The sequence below is a fragment of the Alosa pseudoharengus genome, unplaced genomic scaffold (assembly GCF_046254945.1).
Source record: "Alosa pseudoharengus isolate Yale_2024_CS ecotype anadromous, Long Island Sound unplaced genomic scaffold, YU_APseudo_1.1 YU_APseudo_1.1_scf_14, whole genome shotgun sequence".
In the NCBI taxonomy this organism is placed as follows: Eukaryota; Metazoa; Chordata; class Actinopteri; order Clupeiformes; family Clupeidae; genus Alosa; species Alosa pseudoharengus.
The window spans coordinates 30,568,871-30,588,509 of NW_027468609.1; the positions used below are offsets into that span (position 1 = coordinate 30,568,871).

Genomic DNA, 19,639 nt, shown 5'->3' on the forward strand with positions numbered 1-19,639 from the left:
CCTGGGCCTAACTGTTGATTATTAATTGGGGTGATATTAAATCATGAATATGAAAACTGACATGTTTTTATGGTCTTGGTCTCGACTCGGTCTCGACTCCTAAAGGACTCGGTCTCGACTCGGACTTGCTTCCTCAAAGACTCGGTCTTGACTCGGACTCGACTGTATTTGAAAACCAACGGACTCGGTCTCGACTCAGTCTCGACCCTTCAAAGACTCGGTCTTGTCTCGGACTCGGCATAGGCGGTCTCGTCCCCATCACTAGGTTTTGGCGTAGACTGGTAGCAGTTGAGAGGTTCTGTTTGTGTTGGGACGTGACGCGATGACGTGAACCTGAGGGTAGGCCTGTCATTATTTGAATGAAGTCTGTGGCGAAGAGAGTGTGGGCCGATGGCGGATGAGTTGCGGCAAGAGAGAAGTTTACTGAGAACGGGAAAAGATAGTGTGGATTCTATTAGGATACTCTGGTGGATTATTCTAAACCCTGGGACCCCGACACCCTTTCCCGAGAATTCAGCAGGGAGTACATTGGAGCTTTCTACGACAAACAGCGCTGGGTGCTGGGTTTGATCCAAACTTTTTCTGCTGTGACCGGTTTCCCTAAGCCTGTTTGTAGCCTTGAAAAACCCTTTCACCTGCCCTTCATACCTACCGCTGCCCCAATCCCATTTAAATTCTTCGTTACAACAAACAACAACAAAACGTCTCACTTCATTCACCCCTGACTCCTTCAGTTGATATTTTGACCTACTCTAACTTTTGATTTCGTTTCATACATTTTCTTTCTTTTGATTAGACATCGTATGCTCTAGGAGAACGATTCACTTTGTGTTGACATTTCTTTAATGTTCCTTAGCTCAATAGAGGATTGTTGAAGCTGACTGCTATTTATATGTATGCTATTGTAAGAAAGTGGGTTAACGAACAACTGCGTATTAAACATTTTGAGTTTGGTTTGAATGGAGTTTTTTTAATTGTTTGGGGCGATTCCTTTGTTCAACTGCGCCTTGACCGCGGCTTACCTACAGCTAGGCCTGAAGTTGTTAATATGCCACGGTCTGAAATACTGTTGAGAACTTGAACATTTCAATACATTCATTTTCATTTAAAAGTTCAGAGTGAAACCGAGTCTCCTTTCTCATATACAAAAAATAAGCTGGCGTAACTGAAATGACTATGTCCAGGTTTCAGTCACGTTACACCATAATGGTAATGGTAACTCTATTTTCAAAGCTAGTTAATTTGTTGGTAAACAATAATAATAGAGTGGAGAGGAAATTGTGCAATATTATAAATCTTATGATACATTTACATAGTCTTTCAGTTACCACCGGCCCTTTGAGGACAAGAATAGTGCTGATGTGGCCCGGGATGAAAATTAGTTTGACACACCTGTTCTAACCCAATCTTTGGTGGACAAGCTGGAACAGTTTTGTCAGTGACTCTGCCGCTGTTTAATATGTAACTGGAGTCCTTGAAAAACAAATAGTACTGATACATTGGGAGTCTAGTCATTACATGTGCGATATGAGCCTTGGTTCCAGTACAAATATTTTTCCACTGTCTCTATTCAACATTGACACATGAAAGATTTCCTAATAGAAACCATTTACTAATACAAACACTTAACAAATTATGAATTGTGTGTAGTTATTATTAGTGTTACCGAATTATATTTTGGTACAGTTTATGTTAGGTATGGTGTGCTACAAGAGACGGTTTTGGGACCAATTTTATTTGGGACCAATGTTTCCCCACTATTCATAGACTTTCCATTTTTACACAGACAATATGCAGCACAAACACGTTAACAGTACAGATTCAACAACCCGTTATATACTCAGATCCTAGTATGTTAAATTTACTTAATTATTACCTTTCAAAGATTTTTTCTCAGCAAAACTAAGACAAAACAGAGATCATTGTCATTGGGTCCCAATGAAAACTAATTCTGCCATCTGCTGGTTCCCTGTTGGATCATACTGAGCCAAAGTGTTGAGCAGCACACCACAAAGCTTGTGCAAGCCTGTTTTTACCTTAGAGATATTTCATAAATAAGACCTATCTTACTGTAACTTTTAAAGGAACAGAGGCTATACAGAAGTCATATGCCAGGCTTCTAACCAAGGCCAAGAGATGTTGATCACATCTTTCATGTTTTAGCCTCTCTCTAAACTGTTTTCATTGAAAACCTTACAATTGACTGTTTTTGTACAGTACATTTGTAACATGGATTTAAAAAGTGCTGAATAAATAAATAAATCTGGTACCATCTTTGGAGCAATGGTCACCACGCCCACCCTCAGGTGAGAAGTGTGAGGGAGGGCTTATTGCGCCACCTCCTATAGATAGAGCACACCTATCTAAACAAGGTTACTTAGACGGCAGCTTCGGGCTCTAAGGTATTATTCAAAATGGTGGTAAAGGTTTTTATTTTTTATTTTCAAAAATCTGTCAAATATTTGAAAGGACTAATAACTAAGCTATAAATCCACAGCTAACAATAATGAATATCATGTCATGATTATATTGAATTAAAAACACAATCTGCAAGTGTAAAGCTGGAATTTAATGGAATAGCAACATTTATTCTGTTTTAAAATGACTTGTGTTCATGACTTGTGTTCATCTATATGTGCCTCTCCCATTTGAAGACCCTCCTGACTGCCTTGACCAGAGAGAAGGGACAGCGGGCTGCTGACATGGCCTACAGCGAGTACACCTACACTTGGGGGGACAAGCCTACCAGGGAGGAGGTGAAGAGGGCTGTTGTGGAGGCAGAGACTGACTACATCTTCCTGGTGCCTACTCAGGCTGCTCTCTACCAACATGCCAGCGTTGCCACGTAAGCCTCTCTGATAGAGATATGTCTTCGGCAAGCCCAAGCCCTTCGGCAAGCCCTTCGCCACACCTCTGGGATACTGGCCCAAGTACCGTGATGTCTCTAGATACATGATCAACTACTGGACCAACTTTGCCAAGACTGGGTATGACAGAGAATTAGATCAATATGCCTCCAACTATGATGTTATAATGGGACAAATTGGTTTATTTAGACTGAATGATAAAAGTCAATATAAATTGAATCATGTGCATGTTACATTAATTGCTCTGTTTTTCGGCCTCTCTGTCTTTTAATTCTTACCCATCAACAGAGACCCTAACGTAGGTGAGAAGGTTCCTGTCACATGGTCTGCATTTACCATGGATAACCACCAGTATGTGGACATCAACCACAATATGGGCAGAGACTCTGTCAAGTAGAAGTTGAGGCTTCGCTTTGTCAACTACTGGACCAACACTTTCGCCAGCTTGCCCACCGCCGAGTAGACTGGCCTAAAATCACACACAGTCTCCTCAACACAAAAGCACATCAGGTCATTGTTCATATCCTGCTGAAGACATTGAAATTGATCAATGGATTAAAAACCCTTCTGCATTTTATCAGTAGTCATGTTTTTGTCACCAGACTCACGAACTAAAATGTAGACTGGGCATTCAGCCATTTAGCAATTTAGAAATGACTCGAGTGATGCTTCCTCTTCAATTACAATTGAAAACATACCTGGGACTCCCTGAGTTTTGTTCATTATCAGGATCATTTCATTTGGCTTCAAAACTGTTTACCGGTAATGAATTCCAGTCACAGGGAGTATAGTATAGCCTAGTATATAGTATAACAGTGGCGCCGGCAGGCATAATCCTGTACGCACTGTGCGTACAATTTCACGGCTTTATTTGTGAAATCGTTCAATATTAGCCTACAACAATAAAAAAAAAAACTTGTGTGACAACTAGGTTATATTTATTGACTCATGTGCAATCTGAATATTGACATTATAGTACACTGTGGCAAACTACCTATCCACAGTCACTGATACCAGGCAGAGAAAAACCTTGACCAGTAACAGACTAAGACACACACACACACACACACACACACACACTTTTGCACACCATTGCAGTACCATATGATGCATGATGTTTTGTTTTCTTTCTTTACATACTAATTACCTGTACAATAAGAAATGTTTTGGCATTACAAATTGTATTTTTTGTCCTGCCAAAAAGCTCAATTGAATTTAATTGAATTGAATAGAGAGGGAGATAGAGAGAACGAGGGAGAGAGAGAGAGGGAGGGAAAGAGAGAACGAGAGAGGGAAGGAGAGAACGAGAGAGAGAGAGAGAGAGAGAGAGAGAGAGAGAGAGAGATGACATTTACCTGGAAGTTGACACTGGCGCCTCCAGCAGACTCTCCAAAGACGGTGATGTTGTCGGGATCTCCACCAAAAGCCTTGATGTTCCTGTGCACCCAGGCAATCCCAGGATGCTGATCCCACAAGCCGTAGTTACCCATCAGTGGTACGGGTCACTACTTTTAGGTCAGGTCAGTCTGAATTCTATTTAATCTATATATAATGTGTCTTCTTAGTTTAATTCAGGTAAGCTGAGGAAGCCCAGAGTTCCCACACGGTAGTTCACTGTCACCACAATGACATTTCCTCTGTTGGCGATCTCCTCTCCATCGTACAGATAGTTGTCAAGGAAGTTGGCTCCCATGGCACCCCCGACCAGGAAGGCACCTCCATAGATCCACACCATGACAGGGAGGTTGGTAGAAACCGCTGCAGGAGTGAAGATGTTGGTTAGGAGAAGAAATGTTTAACATTGACAAGAAACATTTAATGTTTAAAATTGGCTGGGGGAAAAATCTGATATACAACATTATACAATCTTTAAAAAGTTACCAGGGTGCTGCTTTAAAACCATGTAGCCTAATAAGCATGAACCATGGAGTTAGAAGTAAAGAAACTAAACATTGTGTGTGGTGGTTGTTCAATAGCAACATGTACCCTATCAGAATGTGAACACACAGGATACTGAGGCCATGATTATGGTTTTACCAACAGTTAAGTCTCTAAGTGAAGTGGTAGCCTATGGAGCAGGAGTGACGGGTTCAGTGATGGGTTCTTTTGTGCGTATTCAAGAGAAAATGAGCCTTTGCATGAGGTTTGGGGGTTGGAGTACCTCCGAGTCCCTGGGGTACCCAGATGTTGAGGTAGAGACAGTCCTCATCACCCATTGTGCCTGTCTGAAGGAGGTTGAGCTGCAGACACCTTCTCCTGTAGTCTTTGGCTTTCAGAACACCTGCAGACAGTAATGGCAGTACCGGTGATGCAAATACACGTCCATGTCTGTGAGTATGTTATTGTGTAATTAAAGGTTTCGACCAAAGTTGACATTAATACAGTCGTGTAAATAATTATATGGGTCACTCTTACATCAGAGTACCAGTCTGCAATGCTTAAAAGCTCTGATAGCTGATAAAAATATGATAGCATTTTGTCCATATAAGCACATGCATAGACGTAAACTAAATGCTCTTGCTTCAGTATGCACATAAAATATGCATTATATATATCATGCTTGCATATTGCACTTTTAAAATGAAATTAACTTCTGAGCCCTGCAACAGTTGTCTTGCTTGTTTGATGGCTATTTATGTTTGTGTCATACCTTACCATAACTATAAATTGGGTAAACAGCTTCTACATGGCATTATATTTCCCCCCCCCCCCACACCAAGGGCGTAGGTTTGGTCTTAGCTTTGGTGGGGACACATTCACAACTCCTGTTGTCACAATATCAACATTATTGTTTCAATACCAATAGCAAGTGAAAAATCTCGATTTCGATACTATTGCGATTTTTTATTTTTTATTTTATTTGGTTTGTGTGATTTGTGAGATCATTCACATCAGTGGCAATCATAGAATTTCATTGACCCTCCACACACACACACATAGAAAGTGATGGTTGTCATAGGCTATTTTGGAATTCATATAAACTATAAACTTATATTGTTAATTATTTATAGTATTTTATGATCTGCATGATTACTAATAGCTAAACATATTTAGTAATTTGAATACATCATATTGATATTTAAATGATTAGGCTACACTTGTCTTTAATATCATCACTTGTGGTGTGTAAATCTAATTGAGTGCTTGTCACTTTAAGAGGAACGTGAACGCAATTAGCTTTCAGTCTCATGGTTTTAGGCTAGTGAAAAATAGTTTTGCAAGTGCAAGGATATGTGGATTCAATTAATCATGTTTGCAATGTCATTAGATAAAATAAATGTTCAAAAAACTAACAAGTCAAAGAATTTTTTTCTGGAATGAGATCATAGAAGAGATAAGTGTCTCGCAATGTTCATTTCTATGAGTATGGAAATGCAACAGTTTATCTTTTATTTCTTTGCATTGTGCAGGCTACATTCACAAATACATTAGCGTACATAAACAGAATATAGGAACAGGAAAATGTCTCGGATCCATTGTTTATTGCGACTGCAAGATTGGTAGCCCAATTAGCCTAACAGTCAGTGATGGTGACTTCTATTCTGTGCCTATATGCGACTGTCCATGCGGCACACCCTTAGCCTATTCAACATGACTCCTAACTTTGGTTGGAAGATTACAGAAACTAGCTGTGACAATATCCTGGGTAATATCCTAACAGCTAAGGCTATTTTACACAGTAAAATCCGCATTTGAAAGCCTGGTCACCAGTTGCCAGTTTGTATGGCTAGTTATTTTGCCTAGACTGAATAATGAAAAAGCTTTGTATTTTTGGGTGGCATAGCTGATCTACAAACCACAAAAAGGGGCAAACATGTATGCTGAAGGGCAAAGGGAATATCACAATGTTTTACTCTGGCCTTTTATGGGATAGGCTATGTATTGGCAGACAGCCCTAACTTACCATTGTCGTTGACACACCCGCTCGCTTGACTGCCAGTAGCCTGTGCTTTGACACTCTCCGTGCGTGTAGTGTGCATGTCAGATAGCCCCTCCCCCCTCCCCCTCTGTTTTTCAGCAAATCATATGACGTTTCTTGTAGCCTAATGTTGTACTGGCTGTCGGAATCAGCAGCACAAATGAGTTCGCTAAAATATTGGTGGGGACAATTTTGTCATCTTAAAATATTGATTAGGACTAGTCCTTAGCGTCCCACCCTAAATCTACGCCCATGCCCCACACACACACACAGGCTTCTATTGACTGCTGTAATTTTGTTGAGTGAGCCAATATGGCCAAATAAACTTTATGAGATCTGTTAAAATGTATAGAAAAAAGTATAAAAACTAAGTTTAAGTCATTGGTTCTTCAGCATACATTTGGGCTGTGTTTGTAGTGATGGTGTGTATAAAATGTCCATCTTATGTCAAATGACCCATCTTTAAAACAAAAGATTTTGACCATAGAGTGATTACAGGACACACCTTCAAATTAGATTGACTTGGACCTTGAATCTGAAAATACTTTTTTGTTAGTGTAACAGGGTGATACATAGGAAAGGCCAAAGGGCCAATCACAGTAGCCTGACTACGCCACCCTGAGGCCTAATGCATCAGGGAATCTTTAAGAGATCGTACCTCTAAACCGAGACAGCGCTCACAGGTTAGAAAATTACACAGTGGAGACATGAATTCCAGCAAAGCAAAAGATTTATTAATACACAGAGTTTGGGAAGTGGAGATCTGAGGGTGGCAGCTATGGAAGTCCACACAAATATCATGCAAACATCAAAGGTTCACCTGTTACACAGCAAAGGCACACAGCAAAGCTATAAGCAGCACACCAGAAACACCACACGTGTGCTTAGACTAGACCTCCCTCAGAGTCACCTCCCTACTAAATAAACATAAAAGTTACACAAACAAAAGTACAAGACAAGCAAAACAAAAACCAAACATAACAAATAACCAAAGCAAAACCAAGACAAGACAAGACAGCAGCACGACCCATGCTACCCCACCAGCATGACTGTGCTGCCTGACGGTAGCAGACAGGGGCTACACCAGTGGAGTCTACATTGCTACTGGCTACTGCCCCTCTTAAGTAGCACTCCACTGGTGCCAAATTGATTAAATGCCTATGCCCCGCCCCCTTCATTAGCACTGGCAGGTGCTATGGGGAAATAGCAGGCAGAGAAGGTCTACCTGCTACATTAGCATGGTCTGTACCATGTATACTACATCTAATGAGAATGACCCCCCAACTGTTTTTTCTTACATTACATTTTTAAAAGTAATGGTGGGGGAAATGCGGCAGGCAGAAATGGGTGGGAATGAGTGTGATAGATTTGGGAGCTAGGGTTAGGCTCTCTGCTTAGACCCCTAACAAACCTGTCAAGACAAGTGCTGTATACTTCTTGATGTCCAGTATCATCAATGTGCCATGGTACCAATAGTAACTGTCATTTCACATTCACTGTGATTACTTGAAAAACTCCTCAGGAAAGAGGCTACCACACTGACCATGCATATACACTAAATAATGCTTCTTGCATGAATCTTAGTGAGACCCACCATCCCAGCCAGGGTGGGGTTTGGGCTTCTCAAAGCGACCAGGAGGAGCGGCGAAGGGGATTCCCTTGAAGACGTCCATGTAGTGCAGTGGTCCCCAAACTTCGGCCCGCCACCTCATTTTGGGTGGCCCCCCAAAACATGGCCCTCGGAAGAAAAAGTTTGGGGACCACTGATGTAGTGGAAGAGTCCAGAAACAGCATAGTTGTTTCCAGAGACCATGCCACCTTCAGTCAACACAGTTCCCAACTGAAAACAAAACAAAACATATATATACTGTATATCAGATCGTGAACGTATGTGAAACTCATCTGAACAGGTGAAAACAATAGTGTTACACCTGTTACAATAACTGTTAAGCTTCGGATGGGTTTGTCATTTCTAGTACACCATAATAGCATGGATCCTGTGTATACTGTACATCAGTGGTCCCCACACTTTTTCTTCCGAGGGCAGGTAGGCCTACGTTTCATTCCGTTTTCGATGGCAAACGAAAACAGCGCCAAAACAACCACCAGTGGACAAAAAGAGTATTACATGAATGAATGGGGGAAATTGCGGGCCAGATGCTATATACCGCGGACATGTTTTGGGGGGCCACCCAAAATGAGGTGGCGGGCCGTAGTTTGGGGACCACTGCTGTACATGGTCATCTACTACTTCAAATTACTCAGTAAAGGTAACCAAAGTCAATAAAGCTCACAGAGGCACCAGAGACGCAGCCCAGACAAAGGGCTGCGGCCAGCAGAAATCCCAGAATAGGCATGGTAAACAACACCAGCAGAACTGAAGGGCTGTTTCTCCGGCCACAAATATATATATCCCCTCCTGACCTCCCCATCTCCCTATCACAGTCTGTTTTGGTCAGTGTTGCATAATCACACTATATTTCCCTCTATCTCTTAGAGAGATAAACAAATACTACTGGTCAGTTTCCAGTAGTTTACTCCTAGACTAAAAGCTTTTTCTCTATGAAAATGTCCATTGCAGTTCTTTGAGTCCAGGGCTAGGCTATGTATGTGAAACCTTCCCTGGTGGGAAAGTAACAAGTTAACTGCTCCTTCTCCATTCACTCAATGAGCCCCTCTGAGATTCACATTCAAATAGTCATCTGTGACAGTTGAACAATGTCATTGCAACAAACTCACATTTCTTACAATCAGAACACATTAATTGCCAGAGTGCTTAGTTCGTAGAGCATTAGTTCCTTTTCATCTTTAAGTAAGGAGGTGACCTTAAAAGACCTTAGGGCACTGAAACAATGTCATTCATACATACACCAGGTTGTAATTATGACCGCCGCGCAGCGAAGCGGCGGTCAGGTTTAGTCAGAATTTTTTTTTCTTTTTCGCATGCCCAAATTTCCGTCAATGATTCCCGGGACACTTAAAGACCTGGGTACACGAAACTTGGTGGGCATGTAACCCCACATGGATAGCATGGAACCATCGTTTTTCGTTTTGATCTGTAGCCCCCCCCCCGCTGGACTGGACCCCCGAAAGGAGGGTAGGGCAGACACAGTTTTCTGTGAATATCTTGAGAACCGTAGGGTTTAGGAGGACCATTTTTTTTGTATGTTGATCTCAAGGGGCCATGTCAACCCATTACATAACCACTCATTTCATGTATAGCGCCACCTAGTTAAACACAAAAAAGTAAAAATGAGGTGTTGTAATCGCAGGTATCTGTGACCTAACATACTCAAAACTGCACGAAATTGTAAGTGTAGGATCATTATGACACCCTCTGTATGCACGCCAAGTTTTGTGGAATTCCGTTCATGGGGGGTCACACAATAAATTCATTTGTTACTATACACCAACTGGCCTGTAGGTGGCCGGAGACAGTTTTCTGTGAATATCTCGAGAACCGTAGGGCCTAGGAGGTCCACCTTTTTTATGTATGTTGGTCTTAAGGGGGCATGTCAACCCATCCCATTACCACTTATTTCATGTATAGCGCCAACTAGTTAAAAATTAAAAAGCAAAAAATCAGGTGTTTTCATCACAATATCTCTGGCTGACAAGGTCAAAACTGCACGAAAATAAAAGTGTAGGATCACTATGACACCGTCCGAATGCATGCCAAGTTTTGTGTACTTTCGTTCATGGGGGGCCTTACAATAAAATAATTTATGTGTACATTTAGTGACGTACACCAACAGGGATTCCCGGGACACTGAAAGACCGGGGTACACAAAACTTGGTGGGCATGTAACCCCACATGGATAGCATGGAACCGTCGTTTTTCGTTTTGATCTGTAGCCCCCCCGCTGGACTGGACCCCCCCGAAAGGAGGGTAGGGCAGACACAGTTCTCTGTGAATATCTTGAGAACTGTAGGGCCTAGGATGACCGTTTTTGTCCGTATGTTTGCCTCCAGGGGTCATGTTAACCCATTTCATGTGCACACATGTGCACAAACAGATACACACACACACACATACATTCACAGTAATCATACGTATGACACATACTCACACAGTAGACATATGTACGCTTGCATGCACAGGCACAGACGCAGGCACACACACAAGCACGCACACACACACACACACACACACCCACACACATAACATAAACATGTACATGCACACAATTCAAGAATTTCTCAGAATTATGAACAGGCAAGATGGAGGTGGGGTTGTATAAAATGAATTTTACATGTGAAATCTATGCACTAATCATGTTTTGGTACTTGTTGTCTAGCAGATACCAGTGAGAATCGAGTGTGGATAATGCAATTTAGTGAGACAGTTAGAATCATATAGGCCTTTCAGCGTGATTTATTTTTGTGGAAAAAATGTGCTGGACTGGGCGGCGGTCATATTTTGTAACGCTCTGCGGTACATCTAGTTTACATTTCAATTCATATTCATAATTATATACATTTTGCCAGTAAAACTTGCCTTACAGACAACATATTGACTGATGTCTTAACTCAAATCTAACTTAATCTTTAAAGCTTGACCTCTTAATTCAAATCTAAAGACTACGACTGACTCGAGGAACCGCAGAGGCAGCCCCATTGAAGCATCATCTCCTAACCTGAGCCCTATTCCTGTTCTGATGTAAGCTTTTAACCTCAAACCTCCCTTTTCAAACAATCAAAAGTCATGCCCACATCTTACTGTGCAATTGTGAGAAGAAGTAGTGCTGACAAGTGCTTACAAACACACAGTGAAACACTTACATTTTTAGAAAACATAATTTATTTCTTACCAAAAAACATAAACAACAAAGTATTTTTCAATGATCTAGGTCTACATGTAGTCAAGGATCTCTGTCTCCATTTCATTCTCACTGCCATCAGATGGCGGAAACTCTTCAGTCTCCTCTTCATCCTCTTCATCCTCATCTACATCTCCTTTGTTGGTACCACTTGGATCGGATCCTCCTTTTTGCTTTTTTTGGTGTAGTCCAGCTAGAGATAAAAAAAAAACCTAGTCATATGGAGAATAGCCATAACCATGTGGCAGGGTTTTAATTTTTCAATGCAAGTTCAATGTTAAGATGTTAAATTGGAGTTACAGAATTACTATCAAGTCACAAAGTAAGTAATAGGCTGCAATACTTGTGTCAGTTCCCAATTGCACATTAATCTGTTAAATTTACAAATACAGTTTTATTACATGTGATATATCTGTACTATTGAGAAAAATAACTACAATACCTAACAACTACAATCTATGCCACCAAAATACTCAAATGACCACTGTAGAACTTCCGCTAAATGACTGTTAACGTAATTAAGACCTAGATGCAGATGAAGACCTGGTGTTTCATGTAATGTATTTTAGTCTTTTTAAGGCCCAAAATTCATACGATTAAATTTGAGACTTTTTACGACCCCATGGAAACTCTGTGTTGTGAAACTAACATGAGAGATCTGCTGAGGCTCAAAGTGAATATTGTTATAACCAATGAAAAGGAATGTTGTGTGTACACTCCTACTTTCCTCATGTAAATGCTTACCATATCCTGCGGACGATATCACATGCATCTCATGCTTTAACCAAGTTTAAGTCAAATTTATGCCCAGTCATGATTGAAAGAACAGCAGTCACTGTGCTGTTAGTTAATGTGTGACTGTAGTCCTTGAAAATCTCACAGGTGGCATTGGTTCACGGGGAGGGTAGTCTTCTCATCTGATCAGCCTTGGCTACCTCTTGGAATAGGGGCATCCACTACATTAGCTGGCCAGTGTTTTTCCACTAACTTTTTGTGGGTGACATTGGTTGAGTGAGAAAAAACGAGACGAGAAACCGCAACAACCAACTACTGGTGAAATTCACACAGCATTAAATACATTTTTATAATGGTCAAAGGGGGGCCTGGTATTTTAGAACCACTGCACTAAAAAATACTCAATAATGCAAATTAACCATGGATCGTATAAACACAAAAGCATGTTTGCAATCAAACCTTCCATCTCCATTCCATTCTGGTGGTGCACTGTGAATGACAGGGAGGCTACACCAGGCGCCTAACTGAAGCGCTCCGTTCGCAACGCACAAAAAGAGGACTGTTTTAGAGGACTGCTAGCTAACTGTTGCAGCAGACACAACGCGAATGGAGCGATTCAGTTACATGCCCGGTGGGGCCTTCCTGTGAGAGTTGTGATCCCTACTGAAGACATCACCAGCTCAAACAGAGAGACTGTGTTGCGTGTGGAAAACATGAGACAGGGGCCAAACTAACAGATAATCAACACAGGGTTCCCACTCTAGTCAAATGTAAAATTCCATGACTTTCCCCTGACAAAAAACTGAATTTCCATGACTTACTATATAATGAATAATACAATATACCGACCAATGATTTCAGAGCAGCCGTGTAGCGTTCAGGAATCTTTTACTTTTGTAGAGCGGGAGATGAATAAAGGGGCATTAAATAACCAAAGCTAGGCTACTCAAGCAAGCAGTAAAGCTAATAACCACATATACACCAGTTCTCTGTGGAAATATTTGTATTAATGTTTTTTGGCAAGTAAATGTTTAACTGCAAACAACAAAAATCCCTGATATTCCATGACTTTCCCCCAAAAATGATAAAATTCCCTGACTTTCTATGTCTGGAATAGACTTTCTGAAATTCCATGATATTCCAGAAATTCCATGACCCGTAGGAACCCTGTCAACAGTGGAATTCATCACAGTGGAAATAAAAATTAACAGGCACAGGTGGCAGTTTGATAAACTGAGCAAGAAGCTGGCAATGACCTGTCTGCCGGTTGGTGGCCTTACCAGATTTGGACTCTCGGATGGTATTCTTGATCATGGTGGACATGATGTCTCGGAGCTCGTCGGGCGTGCGGGTCACACACCAGCCGTCCCGCTCATCACAGACCTCCTCCTGTCCATCGTTCTGATGGATGATTTTCTGTAACCTATGAGGAAGGAGAGAAGCAGGGGCTCATGTTGATGATGTCACAATGATCTGGATGAGGTGCAGAGAGGAGGAGAAGCAGAACTTACCAATAGTCTAGTAATGGAGTGCATGTTAAAACAGACCTTTACATATGAATGCCAGAGATAGAGAGATTCTGCTAAGACTTAATGCTGATAGAAAATTATTATCAGCATGTCAAATTGATGAAAAGAAACACATGTCAAACATCCAAGTGTTCATACTATATTTATAACTAGTATAACAACTAATAATGCTATAAATCAATAAATATTGCTTCCTTTAATATCCAAACTATTTGCAAACATTGAACCATAAATTCATGACCACCTTAGAGAAAACAAAAAGATTAAACTAAATGCATTGTGTGCATCTCTTATTGTACAGCTTCATCTGGGAAGGCAGAACATACAGAAACTATCAATATAAATAATCATGGAAACAAAAACATAATGCAATTGTAACGGTTTGAAAGTGGGGTGCTTACTGCTCCACTTCCAGGTCACAGAGTTGGTAGAACATCTGCCTATATGGTGGTAGCATCCCGTCATGAAACCTGTATGCAGACTCCTGAAAATGGAAGTACACAGTATCATAATAAATGATGGAGCATTATATAAACTGATGGACTACCATACAAAAACCCATCAGAACTGCCACTGTACTACTGTTGATATCTGGGCCATCATTACAAAACGATGGAAAGGCCCACTGGGTCATCTTTAAAAAGACAGACTCCTAATGGCCTGTCAATCATGCCAAGCCTCAGGCAAAAGAGAAACAATTACCCTATAATAATCTAATTATAACCCCTTTTTTAGTGCTCATGTCCTCAGAGCTGACTGACTTTAATGGACATTTCAGTACTATTATGGAATTGAGAGCATTTCGCAGAGGTTCAACTACCATGTCCTTTAATCCAATAATTTCTGTTTATAGTTTAACCACACTTTTGCGAGGCCAAGTGGAACAGCTGGACTATTGAGATAGTGCCATGACACTTCTGTGTGTGAATGAATCTTGATGAATATAATGCATATTGAATATTATGAATATAGACCTGCCCTGTGTGAGATGCGGTGGCTGTACCTTGAGCATGTAGCGGGGCTCCGCAGGCAGGCGGGAAGCACTGGGGCTGCTCTCCTCCGTGATGTCTTTCAGGCTGGCCGGCTGGGGACCTAGAACAGAACAGAACAAAACAGTTCAGTTCACTTTCAGTTTATTACCGGTAATAAATGGCCAGCACATCAACACAAAGTCAACATTACAATGAAATGTGTTGGATGAGGAAAAACAGCAGGTTGGCATAGCAACTAGAACACTAGTAAAGAATGAATAGGGCAAAGTATCATTAAGTAATGAAATGAAATGAAATAATCAAGATGGAGAAAATGCCATAACACTACACACATGCATGTAAAATGAGGATTTAAAATAAAAGTGACAATACAGCATTATTGCACATTAGATGTCTTGAACATTGTTTCATTTACCAAAAGAGCCATGTATTTTCTCTACATGCAAGAGAAGGAAGCAAAACTTGTAAAGTCATGTGATTAAATGTGTTATTCATGGATACATGCCATTGTTGTCTTACTGACCTGATTTGTTGAGTGTGGTGTACAGACTGTGATGGTATGCACTTCTCTTGGCCTTCACTGGCATATCACCAACACCATATCCTTTATGGGGGACAGGAGGAACAAACGCTTGGGCTAATGTTTGCAGGCAGCATATGTATACCACATGCTCACCAGATGGTGACCCTTAATATTGTGTTTGTAAATTGCATTAGTTCTGATTAGCACTGGACTTTGGAGCCCTCACCATGCCTCATCCCACAGCGGATTCGGAAGTCCAGTACTTGATAAATCTTTGCTTCTGGAGTCTTCCGCGGGTCATAGCCAAACCTCACCCACATGCTTCTCCATGGACCGGTCAACTGAATGAGACAGCACACACATGAACACACACACACACACAAAGTTCTGATGTGATAATACAAACCATCAGAACTCGGATGCACAAGACTATTTATTTACTGTGTGTACACCATTTACGTTCCAAGACAAAACCATAAACAACTTTCACCAGAGCAAGTTCAGTGAAAACTCTAACTCAACCATGACTTATTTCCACCACTTAACAACCTTTCCCCCCACTTTTTGTGTCAGAAATGCAAACAGACAGATTCTACCGTAACCATGTATTGGGTGAGGGAGGGACAGGGGTGGAGGTTGACCTCTCTCTTGTCCTAAACCCAGGCAGAGGCCAACTGATGATGATAACTGGGCATGATGATAGCCTGGCCCATTCACACACTCACCATGTAATATGCCACGTAGGGCAGAAGCAACTTGAGCTTTTCTGGATGCACGTCCATGTTGGCCTTGACCGCATTGCGGGACCAAATGGGCCTTCTCTCAAACAACTGTGGTAGGGGGAGGGAGAGAGAGAAAACAGGTGGGGTAGAAGATAAGTATGCTACTCTCGCTTGCTCGCTCGCTCTCACTCTCTCTCACTCTCTCTGTCACACACACACACACACACACACACACACACCTTTAGAATCTCTTCTTCTGCCCTTTTCTCACTGGGATGGATGCTGACTTTCTTCCAGTTGACCTTGGCTGCCTCCAGTGGTTCGGAGGGCACTTCCTTGTCATCAAAATTGACAAAGATGGCATTGTGTGGCCGCCGCGCCCGACTCAGGCCAATTAGGTTGTCGCTGGAGGCCAGAGGAGGACCATAACCCTCTCTGCAGAATCAAACACAAGAAACAGTGCAGCTTATGAGATCATGTTGAAGCATTTGAAGAAACTCAAAAAAGACTCAAGAAAGAAAGAAACAACAGTCTACCCTGATCTTGACGTAACCCTTCTAAACACACTAGCTCTGAGCACTGAGGCAAGCCTTCACATCCTGTTAGGTGTTATGGAATGGCTTAACTGTAACAATCACGTGACAAAACCAGCCTAACTCTGCAAAATGCTCATGCAGCTCAGTAAAGCAAAGTATGACTAAAGTAAAATGCAATTGCATTAGACCAACATAACACAAAAACCCTTTTGCATTCTGCACTGTTCATTGTAACTAAGGGAGTGTCATTCAGAACATGATAAGACAGTGAAAGCAGTGTACTCCAGACTGAAGCTAACAAACAAAAAAAATAGTACAGCCCTGGCCTGACACTGACTTGTGCTGTGTGTCTGGGCGGTAATAGTAGTCCACGGTGCTGTCCAGGCGAGAGAAGATTGGTGGGGGGAGAAAGAGAGGCACATCCTGGTCAAAAAACTCCTTTTTCTCCGGTTGGCGCAGAATCACTTTGTTGTACAATGAGGTCCATGACTTGTCTGATTCTGAGTGTGCAGCCAGATACTGAATGTCTGCCATTGCTGTAAAAACAAAACCACCAACACAATACAGAAGTTGTATAATAACCAACATTAAATTTAGCTAATTTTAGTCGGAGTATCACCTAAAATATGTTATTCTTTTTCTAACATTCACGGAATTGTTACCACTTTGACCACAACAGAATGTCAGTAGCCTACAATTATCAGGGATAAATGACGCATCTGAGACCTAGAGACAGCAAATTACAACTTTGGGATTTTAATTGCTACCTTGAAACTTGTACGTCGTCTCAATCACACCCAGAATTTCCATGCTGATTTGCACGTCTTGACTGTTTCCTTTCCGAACTCTTCGACGAATCCGAAGCAGGAGGTTGGTGGAGGGATAGCGGTTTCCATACACTGGATGGCAGTATGGGTCTTTAGGGCGATACCGAAGTTCTAGACGTTTAGTTGAGTCTGAATATGTCTGTTAAAAAAATGGGCATATTTCTATAAGTATAGATGTATAGTAGAACAACGCTAAAATATCAAATAACTTTTAGCACCTTTATTAGGCTACATTATCACAATGACCTAATGGTGCGTCATAGCAAGGTCTGGCGCTTAACGTTAACGTACCTACATGGGAAACAAATGTGCGGTACAAGTGTCCGTGACATTTACCTTTGAAACTCCCTTTTCACCCCCAATTGTATCCAACATTTTGTCGACATTGATAACAACTCCTGGATATTCCACGCACACCAATTTGGTATGTGGGAGACTGACAGTGGCGGAGTTGCCAGGTACAACAGGAACATTTGTGTACGTAACGTTAGCACCTTTTAGTTCGTCGTCTTGAGTTAACGTTGTGGGTAAAGACTTGGCAAAAGCCATACTTCAAAAAAATGTTGTTAGGTGAGATATTGGTGGAACTGATTAACAAAAGAGAAACATTGCAGCTCTCTTCATGCCACTTCCCTAAACACAGGAGGTCCGTCTGTCCAGAAGAACCGGATGGAAACAGTAGGCTACTGCTATTTTGTTCCACTTAAAATCTAGTTCTCACTCATTTATGAAAATTGAAATAGATTAGGCCTAAGTCTTGCTTTTTATTGTTGTGTGCTAGGCTATATGTTTTCACATCGGATTTTCCAAATAATTACTAACATTTAGTTGATAATGCCCCCCCCTCCTCAGAATTATTGGCACCTTTGGTAAAGTTGACTAAAAACAGGTATAAAAATAATATTTTGGTGATTTATTGTAATCACACAATGAGGAAATATCCAACCTTGAAGGGAAGTAAAATTATTCTGAGAAAAAGGAAAATCTTAAAGAAATAAAAAGTTTTAACAAAAACACGTTGCCCACAATTATTGGCACCCCTAGAAAATCTTAGATCCAAAATGTAACAGAAGCACTATCCTATTCAAATTCAACTTCTTTAAGTTAATCTGAGTGTCTGTTAACTTTCAGAAGTAGTTCATGACTTTCTTTTTCACTAAGGTATGAAAATAAAGTGACAGTCTAAATAGCCTTGTCATTTTTCAACATGGGAAAGCCTACACTAAATTTAAATAAAAAGAAAGTGTGTTAGCATTTGTAAGTCAGGGAATGGCTATAACAAACAAATTACTTTGTTGAAAATGCCCATGTTTAGAACAATAATTAAAAGGTTCAAATCAACTGGAAATGTGACAAACATGCTTGTATAAAGACCCATGGTTATCTTGCCCCCACTCACAGGCAAATTCCACAAGAATCACTGTTGGAACGTGACAGAAAAAGGTATAATCTTGGATCACCAAGTTCCCCAAAAAATCTTCAAAAGTGACCTCTCTGCTTATAGATTATTTAGAGGGCATGCCAGGTAAAAGCCTTTTCAGTCATTTAATTACAAATGTAAACGGCAGGAGTTATTGAATAGTACCGTGACTTTGTCTGGAATTGTGGTATTGTCAGATGAAATGAAAATTGTGCTCTTTGGCAAAAAACACTTTAGGTGAATTTGGCATACATATAAGAATGACTATACTGAAAAAAAAAACATGCCTAATGAGAACTATGGTGGAGGGGCTGTGATATTGTAGGACAGTTTTTATTTCCAAAGTCCTTGGGAACCTTATTAAGGTGGTATCATGAACCCCCCAAAAATCTGAACATTTTCAATGAAAATGTGTCTGCCAAGACACTAAACATGGATCATGATTGGATCATTCATCAGGTCAATGAACCAAAATAAATGTCCAGATCAAAACAAAAATGGTTTATTGAACACAAAATCAAGCTTCTGCCATTGCCATCTCAGTCCCCTGATCCATAGAAAAACAGGTGAGTCAAAGAGTAGAATGCACAAGTGTGAATCTGGACGATCTGGGGATATTTTGTAAAGACGAATGGTCTTAAATCCCTTAGTTTGTATTCTCCAACTTCTCCAACTCATTGGAGAATATTACGAGTTTTCTCAGAATAAATTGGCTTCCCCTCAAGGTTGTATTTTTCCTAATTCTTGTC

The 19,639-nt window shown here is 40.9% G+C and overlaps 2 protein-coding genes across 3 annotated transcripts; both read right to left on the reverse strand.

The window, feature by feature from the left end:
• Nucleotides 1-4,355: 4,355 nt before the first annotated feature.
• LOC143122544 (bile salt-activated lipase-like) lies at nucleotides 4,356-9,145 on the reverse strand. The gene is made up of 3 exons (XM_076283333.1): nucleotides 9,081-9,145; nucleotides 5,029-5,148; nucleotides 4,356-4,625 (listed from the first exon to the last, which is right to left on the reverse strand). The coding sequence occupies exons 2-3, from the start codon at nucleotides 5,081-5,083 to the stop codon at nucleotides 4,429-4,431; spliced, it is 252 nt and encodes an 83-aa protein (XP_076139448.1). The 5' UTR covers nucleotides 5,084-5,148; nucleotides 9,081-9,145; the 3' UTR covers nucleotides 4,356-4,428.
• Nucleotides 9,146-11,574: 2,429 nt separating this feature from the next.
• Nucleotides 11,575-18,108, reverse strand: gtf3c5 (general transcription factor IIIC, polypeptide 5). 2 transcript variants are annotated; one of them, XM_076284640.1, is made up of 11 exons: nucleotides 17,807-18,108; nucleotides 17,411-17,609; nucleotides 16,981-17,179; nucleotides 16,347-16,542; nucleotides 16,111-16,215; nucleotides 15,612-15,726; nucleotides 15,386-15,466; nucleotides 14,874-14,962; nucleotides 14,272-14,354; nucleotides 13,622-13,764; nucleotides 11,575-11,799 (listed from the first exon to the last, which is right to left on the reverse strand). In XM_076284640.1, the coding sequence occupies exons 1-11, from the start codon at nucleotides 18,017-18,019 to the stop codon at nucleotides 11,639-11,641; spliced, it is 1,584 nt and encodes a 527-aa protein (XP_076140755.1). In that variant the 5' UTR covers nucleotides 18,020-18,108; the 3' UTR covers nucleotides 11,575-11,638. The 2 variants fall into 2 exon arrangements, with proteins under 2 accessions (XP_076140755.1, XP_076140756.1); XM_076284641.1 differs by having other exon boundaries at nucleotides 17,762-17,848.
• Nucleotides 18,109-19,639: the final 1,531 nt, after the last annotated feature.